We start from the raw sequence: 8,605 nt of genomic DNA on the forward strand, positions 1-8,605 counted from the left end.
TTAGTCAATGTGAAATTACTGCTATCACAGTTGTCAGAGCTAGAAGAAGCCTTAAAGATTATCTAGTTTGATGTTCTCTTACTGATGAGGGGACTGAGGTCTGAGAAGAGCAAATGACTTCCTGGCCCACTTGCTTGTTGAAAGAGCCAGGACAGACACTACTAAGAAAGTCACATCCCACAAGTATACTCAACATCCCACCCCTCACTGCTTCAACCTTTCTTTTCTTATTGCCAAAATAAAACCCTGCTCCCCAGGAGCAGTTATTAAAAAAAATAAATAATTTTTTAAAAAACGTAGTCAAGGGGCAGGGCTTTCCTCCAGACACTTAAAAATAATTATGCACAACTCATCAGTGATTCCCTCTCACCTCCTTGTGACCATTTACAAGCAAATTTTATTCTACAAGCTTGTGGCAGGGCCATTACTAAGCTGGGTGCTGTTGTAAGCTGCTTCTTGTCTGGCCTTTGTAAATTATAAATCCATCCTCATCTCTGACCCGGAATCTAAATATGATTTTAAGGGACAAAGTCTCCAAAGTGCCAATGTTCAACCAGGTTGCAAGAACTAAAACACCCTGTTTCTCTCAACTCCTCCCAAATTCCATCCCCAACACTAGAGCCCTTCCAGAAATATGCTGTCCTTATTTCACCTGGACTCTTCTCTATCTTTGGCCTACCAGCAAACAACAAACAAACCAACCTCAGAATTTTAAAATAATAAAAATCCTATAGAGCCAGGCACCGTTTTTGCAATGTTATCTCTTACGGTCCTCATGAGAACACTATGGGGTTGATGAGGCATGGAGATATGATGGAGCTTAAACAAATAAGTACATAAACTCAAGGAAGCAGAGGGGAAAGTCGTCTATATATTGCTGCCTATGCTCCCACAGTACCCTGTGCATATCACTATGGTAGGAGAGGCCACTGCTGCTTCATAGCCAGAGGCTAAAGAGAGGTGAGGCCTTGCTCAGGACTCTGAGCTGTCAAGGAGTAGTGCCAGGACCAGAATCCAAGTCTTCTGACCTTAGGTATAGGCTTCTTTCAATCACATAAAGTGTCTTTCAATTTCCAAATGATGGCGGGGCGTGGTGGCTCACGCCTGTAAACCAAGCACTTTGGAGGCCAAGACGGGCAGATCACCTGAGGTCGGGAGTTCAAGACTAGCCTGACCAACATGGTGAAACCCCATCTTTATATTAAAAAAATAAATAAATAAAAAATATTTAAAAAAAAAAAGAAAAAAAAATTTCCAAATGACTTCTAAAATAAGGCCAAGTGGTTTGACTTTATTTTCTTCAACTGAGTCAATCACAAGAATGTCTCCAAGCAATAAAAGCAGCAAAAAAGTGCAGTGTAAAAGAGCACAGGTACTGGAGTAAGACTTCTGTGCAAATACTAACTCCATAATGACCCTGAACTTCAACTTTCTCAGTCATAAAAAAGGGCCTTTCTAAATAAAAGTACACTCTAGGGTTAACTGAAGAACAAAATGAAACCACATATGTAAAAGCCCCTAGCCCAATGCTGTCTGTTTACATAAGGCCAATAAATGATCCTGATCTTCTCAACTCTCATCTATACCACATGCCCCAGCGAAGTCTTCCTGAATCTCTGTCTGCGAAATAGTAATTTTGTATTTTATATAAAAGAAACCATATATGTGTATATACATGTGTGTGCATGTATATTATAGTGAAGAGAAGAGGAAACTTAACACTTTATTGTTCATCTATCCTGCCAAGAATATACAAATAACAGCCACAATCCTCCCCTTTAAGAGATGGGATTTGAATCCAGAGCTCACTGATTCCAACCACTCAACAAATAGCAATATCCTTCAGATCTTGTTTTTCCTTCCTGCTATGTGTTCTATGAAGTTCCGGTGTTTTGAACAAATAGTTGTAAGAATCAAGAAGGGAGATCCATGCGTGACATCTCCCTTCTTCCATACTTTCATATTGAGGTATATTCAGGGATGCAATTTCTCAAAATTCTTTCATTATCAAAACGGAAGTAAAAGATAGGTTCTAATAATCTCTGTCTGACCCACGTAACTATCTCAAGGGGAAAAAGTCTTGAAAAATCTTTCTGCTGCAATAAAGTATACCAAGAAATGCTACACAAGTGGAATGCTGGCTGGGCACAGTGGCTCATGCCTGCAATCCCAGCACTTTGGGAAGCTGGGGTGGGTGGATCACCTGAGGTCAGGAGTTCCAGATCAGCCTGGCCAATGTGACGAAACCCCATCTCTACTAAAAATACAAAAATTAGCCAGGCGTGGTGGTGGGTGCCTGTAATCCCAGCTACTCGGGAGGCTGAGGTGGGAAAATCAACTGAACCCGGGAGGTGGAGTTTGCAGTGAGCTAAGATTGCACAACTGCACTCCAGCTGGGTGACAGAGTGAGACTCCACCTAAAGAAAACCCTCAAAACCAAAACCAAACAAACAAAAAAAAACAAATGGAATGCTTAGAATTAGCCATTATCTGTCTGTGCTCAGACAGAAGCAAATTATTAATGAGATGAGATAGTACAGATTTTTCACTCTTAGCTAGAATCCTAAGTAGAATACAAAATAAAAGCAGCACTATAACAGCTAAGGTAGTCCTAACCTATCTTACCTGAAAAGCCAGAAAATTTCCGGGGATTAGTACTGGTGACAAATGAGGTGCCTTTCACTGGAGATGTCACCTGGCCAGTGGTTGTCAACTTAGCCTGGACAACAGCTTTCTTCTTTGGTGTACTTGCTGCCTTAGAAGACAGATCTGTAGGATCCCAAAAGAAGATAAAATATCTTTCAGTGAAAAATCTCTGCAAAAATGTCCAAAGAATCTATCAACTGCTCTTAGAGCCTTGCTTGTTAAGTTACTACCCTACCACTAGCCCAAGGCTGCCTGGTGGCTGGTAGTTTCTGAGTGGGGGTAGTAGGTAATAGGGTAATAGGGGGAGAGGAGGGAAGGATATTCTGGAGACAAAAGATCCAGTTACCATTTACCTCTATTAGTAACTTAAATTTTCATCACCATTCTCCACCTCTTATCCCATAAATGATAATCTCCAGAAATAACGATTTGGGGGAAATCAGAAATCATATTTTGATGGATAAAACTTGGGGAACTCCAACTCTACAGAATTAGCTTCAATTTAGAGATGAACAAAAAGTAAATGAGGATCACAGAGCATGTTAATCTAGCATAGGAAAGAAAATTTCCAGCTGCTTAGTTATCTAGTCATGAACTCTACCTATATTTCTCTTTTTCCGAATGAGAGATGGATCAAGAAGTAACAAAGGCTGAGGCAAACAGCTAAGGCAGGTGCAAGGTGGGACGGGAGTCTGAGAATAAAGTATATGAGAAGTAGAGTTTTCTTTCCAGGAAGCATTTTTTCCTTTCAAAGAATAAGGATAGATACCCATTTTTAGAGCCACTGTTAAGAATCTTCCTACGGTGACCAGAATTAAGTTAAAGGTATGAATATTATTTTACAGACACTAAAGGTCAAAGAGGACTAACTGGATTTGGAGGTATTGGCATAAAATTTTAAAATATGAATATATAAATATGCATGTACATGCAAACATGTTATATATATCCATATATAGGTATGAATTTTACATGCACATACATGCATATATTTTCTAGCTCTGTCTGCTGAAAGGACTTAGAAACAGTCACCCCATGGCTGGGCACAGTGGCTCACGCCTATAATCCCAGCACTTTGGGAGGCTAAGGCAGGCGGATCACTTGAGGTCAGGAGTTTGAGACCAGCTGGATCAACATGGTGAAACCCCATCTCTACTAAAAACACAAAATTAGCTGGGTGATGTGGCACACGCCGGTAGTACCAGCTACTTGGGAGGCTGAGGCAAGAGAATTGCTTGAACCTGGAAGGCAGAGGTTGCAGTGAGCTGAGATTGTGGCACTACACTCCAGCCTGGGCCACAGAGTGAGGCTGTCTCAAAAAAAGAAATAAAGAAAGAAACGGATACCCCATGACAATGTGGACACATAGCATCCAGATTTTATTCTTTAATACCATTTCCCACTAACAGGTATCTGGACTCCCCAAAGAAATTGCAAATCTCAGGGCTGGGGAAGGATAGATACAGGATAAGACTAAGAGCATCTTGCTATGCCCAAGAGTAAAGAAGTACATAATAAAAAAAAAGTAATGATGGTACACAGGACACACAGGACAATGTAAAGGGGTTCCTAACTGGCCAAATATGAGACAATTAAGTATCAACTAAGTACAGTAATGAATTATATGCTACAGGGAAAATAGTAAAAGAGGATAGTAATGGGTACTCTATTCTTCCAAAATATCAATGTCATAAGAGAGAGACTATGGAAATGTTTCAGATTAAAGGAGGCCTAAGAAACATGACAGCTAAATGCAACAGCCGATATGATCTTAAACTGGGATCCTATACTGCAGGGAAAGCTATTGAAGGTATGATTCGATCTACTGACAAAATAGTATACAGATGGTAGATTAAAGTATTATATCAAGAACAAATTTTCTGAATATGATAGCTGTATGATGGTCGAATAATGGACATATATCCTATTCTCAAGGTATACACACTGAAGACTTTTAAAGGGTCATGATGTATGCAACTTACTCTCAAATGGTTTTGAGTGCACGCATGCAGGCGTGTGTGTGTGTGTGTGTTTGTCTGTGTTTGTGGAGACTGAGCGAGCACATGAACAAATATGATAAAGCAACAAGAGTACAATGCTAATAGGTAAATATGGGTAAAAGAAATATGAGTGTTCTTTGTACTATTTTTAATCTCACAACACTTCAGTGAGTTTAAAATAATTTCCAAATAAAGTGTTAAAGGCCGGGCATGGTGTCTTGTGCCTGTAATCACAACTACTTGGGAGGCTGAGTCAGGATGCCTTCAGTCCAGTAGTGTGAGGCTGCAATGAGCTATGACTGTGACATTACACACTAGCCTGGGCAACAGAATGAGACTCCATCTCTAAAAAAACAAAGTTACAAAAAAGAGGAAAGAAAGCATTTGAACTCCTTATCCCTTTTTCTCTCAGCATCATTAAGATGAGAAAGCAGTGTTATCTACCCTACCTGCAATGTGCTGGGTTATCTGTTCCTTCTCATTATCTTCCAGCTCCTCCCAGCCTTCCAGCTCTGTGAGGTCCTCGATTTTTTTTGTGGTGGCCCGGGCCCGCTCTAGTTTCTCAAACATGCATTTAATGTGGTACCACTCTTTCATATCACCCCCAGACTCTGAGAAGGGATTTGGTACCACTTTGCCAATTCGGCATACACCCTTCACAATCTTTTCCTTGCATTTTTTGCAGCCAGCTGTGCCACGCTTGGCATAGTCCACACAGAACCGTTGCTCAGCCATCTCACAGGGGCCACTGCAGAGTCCCACATGCAATCCTGGCAAGAAAACAAGGTAGGTGGCACGTGATCTTAGATGGCTTCCCTGGAATGACAGAACAGGCTTTCTTCTCAGGAAGAGGTGCTGTCCATGAAGCAGATCTGTTTCTGACCACTGGCTGAATTGTCTTACATCAGGCCAGTGATGTCCTCGGAATAGGCACAGTTCTTTTTGGTTGAGTGCACGGATGGTTTGTGGAAAGAGGATCTTGAAAGCCAAAGACATACAGCTGCATGAAAGGGTAGAAAGCCAAAAAAAAAAAAAAAGAGAGAGATATGAACAAGGAGATAGGCTTCGAATTTCCCAAAGGCCAGCATCTTATGTAGTCCATGCTGACTAATCAAACACTTCCCAAGTATTACATTCATTGTCTACTCTACAGCATGAAACAGAGTTCTGATACAGGAAGAGCCAGCTTGCAAAAGGGTGTTCAATTATCTAATGCACACATGTACATCTAGTACATCACAATGAAGAAAATCCAAATAACATAAAAGCTCTTTTTAGGCCATCAGCAACATATGATACTCATAATGGATGATGACCTTTAAGTATTACAAGATCCTGAAGTTTCTTTTTAATCCCCAGTAAAAATTACATTATGTACATGAAGCTCTTATTGTGAAGTTTAACATATATGCCATCCTCAGAAATCAAGCCACTATATAGATTTGTGATTTAATTACAATCCCTATATTGAGAGACAACTAAGCCTGGAATCAGACTGCCTGAATTCAAATCCTAGCTCAGTCACTTACTAGCTGTATAACCTTGATGGGTGACTTACCTGTTTCTGAGTTTCCTCATCTGTCAAATGTGGCTAATTATGGTACCTAACTCAAAGAGCTGTTCTAAGAATAAAACCCTTAAAACAGAGTTGGGCACACAGCAAGAGCTCTCACTGATTAATGTTAGTTCCTATTATGATTAGTGAAGTCTTTATCTTTCAAGAAGAGGCTCCCGATGTGCAATTAACCTGTTTATAATTCAGCAACTTGAATGAGGGAATGCTGAAGTAACTGGACAGCAGGACTCATAGGAACTCGTAAATCAATCCAAACGGAAAAAGATTATATCAGCATCTGCTTAGATTCATGTTTTCTAAACCATTTTATAGTCCTACTTTTAAGTATACTGGAATTATGTTCAGTCTGCACACGCTGTGAAGCAAAATTGCTATCATATTATAATAAAAAGCAGGCTTTGCTTACTTTAGTGCAACTTGGTGCGGAGGAAAGCAGGTGGACCCGAAATAAGGGATGGGAGTGCAGGTCTGACCGTATATTACGGACTGTTACCTCGGAGAAAAGTCTTAATTTATCTGGATCTGTTTTCTTATTTCTAAGACAAGGTAAATAATACCTACCTCACAGGATAGTTGGGAAAATTACAATGAATCCATAAATGCGCTGGTTTTGGTGGGGGGTCGATTCTGAACTCCCAAAAAATGTATACAAAATGTACATTCGAAAATGCACGGTTTTTTGGAGGAGGTCCATCACTTTCGTGACATTCACAAAGGGCTACATAACGCCCAAAGTTTAAGAACCACAGAGGTGAGGTAAGTGGAAGTAAGGCAGACCCATAAAAGGAGGTCAGAACAAGTGAGTTTCAACACTTTTCCTAGAAGATCGATTTATAGAGCAACCTTCTAATGAAACCAGCGTATTTGAGGGAGGCTCGGGATGCGCTGGGCCACGAGGAGGCACAATGCAGCTTTGAGGAAACCGTCTGTCCCTCCCACAGGAACCCTCACAACCGCCGCAGCCCAGGGGCCCGAGAAGGAAACTGCTGAGGCCTGGCCGCCGCCGCTTTTCTCCAAGGCCTCCCCGCACCGCTGTCGGGAAGTGGTGGGGACTGCGGGGCGGGGGCTTAGGCCGCGACCCCCGGGGAAGGCAGAAAGGAGCGCTCCTTCACCGGTTCCGGGACGCGGGCGGGAAGTGATCAAGGCTCCCAGACTCCCACCCGAGCGCGCCCGCTTCAGCGCGGGAGGACGCACGCCGGGCCGGGGTCCGAAAAGGCCCCGTGGGTCCCGCAGGGCGCACAGCCTGGGCGCCGGCCTCCCAGCCTTGTGCGGCCCCGTAGGGGTCCCGGCGAGCCGCGAGCCTCCCCTTAGGCTCCTGGGGGGCAGCCACGTCACGGAGGGTGTGCCCCGGGGCTCCGCAGGCGGGCGGAGGAGGAGCCGGGGGGCTGGCTCCCCGACCGCGCCGAGCTCCCCGCCCCGGCCCACTGCCTTCCCCACGCCGGGCCGCGCCGCGCCGCGCCGCCCCTCACCTGCCTCTCCAGCTTCGGTGCTCACTTCAGGCCTCGGGACTAGCTCCCTACAGGCCCGAGCAGCCCACGACGGTTGGAGCGCCTGTCTCTTTAAATACGGGTCCTTGAGCTGGAGGCATCGCGCAGGCGCAAGAGCCAAAGCCGCAGCCACGCGACCTGTCCCCGCCCCCGCCTGCTGCGTCGGTCGTAGTCGCTCTCTGCTGGGTGCCGTTTGGGAGTAGTTTTCCACCTGCAATCGCGGCCCGGGAAGCGGAGGTTGAGGGGACATGGTGACTCCTCGGGACGCAGCCTGGCCTGAACTTCCGAGGCTCCCCTTCATTTTCTCATACTGTTAGAGAGGAGCTAGTTTTTAAAGAGTTTTGGTGGATAAACTATATTGTAATGAGGTCAGGAAAGGCAAAGATCGCGTCAATCTTTTTTTTTTTTTTTTTTTTCTATATTTTCTCTGTGTCTCGCAGACAGCCTAGTTACTATTCAGTAACTTTCATGGAATTCAAATGAGGCACTAAATAGCAGGTAGATATAAAATGTAAACGATGATGGAGGAGTAACTCCTTGATTGTATATCGTTCATAGTGCATTATCTTAAATCTCAAGCCCCCTCCACGAGAGTTGGGGATGGCGATTTTTACAATAGCAGCCGCCTGAGGGTAAGTGACCTCTTCAGAGTCTAGAAACAGCAAACAATTAGGCCTTGTTAGGTAAGCAAAGAACAGATTCCCGAGAGAATTCTGTGCTGTGAGACGAAGTTTGGTCTTTACGCTGTAGAGGTTGGAGAGCCATGAAGAGTCTTAGGGAATACTGTCGAAGCTGGGTGGGGAGAGACTAAGGCAAGGGAACAAATCGGAATGTGACCCATGTGAGAGATGAAATTCACCTAGTTAGGGTAGAGATAAGTACGTTTATGAAGATAA

At 43.6% G+C, this 8,605-nt stretch overlaps 1 protein-coding gene across 10 annotated transcripts in view; it reads right to left on the reverse strand.

The window, feature by feature from the left end:
• LIG3 (DNA ligase 3) overlaps positions 1-7,801 on the reverse strand; it is a 49,685-nt gene extending 41,884 nt beyond the window's left edge. For 3 of the 10 annotated variants that reach the window (XM_064378480.1, XM_064378482.1, XM_064378479.1), the window contains exons 1-3: positions 6,784-7,263; positions 5,096-5,646; positions 2,626-2,769 (exon numbers count right to left, since the gene is read on the reverse strand). In XM_064378480.1, the coding sequence (XP_064234550.1) occupies positions 2,626-2,769; positions 5,096-5,642 (691 nt within the window). In that variant the 5' untranslated portion in view covers positions 5,643-5,646; positions 6,784-7,263. Of the gene's footprint in view, positions 1-2,625; positions 2,770-5,095; positions 5,647-6,783; positions 7,271-7,691 lie in introns of those variants that run through there. The other 7 variants (XM_064378483.1, XM_064378484.1, XM_064378477.1 and 4 more) reach the window with 7 other exon arrangements.
• Positions 7,802-8,605: the final 804 nt, after the last annotated feature.

This window comes from Aotus nancymaae, unplaced genomic scaffold (genome assembly GCF_030222135.1).
Source record: "Aotus nancymaae isolate 86718 unplaced genomic scaffold, 86718_ANA_hifiasm-v0.15.2.pri h1tg000018l, whole genome shotgun sequence".
NCBI lineage: Eukaryota > Metazoa > Chordata > Mammalia > Primates > Aotidae > Aotus > Aotus nancymaae.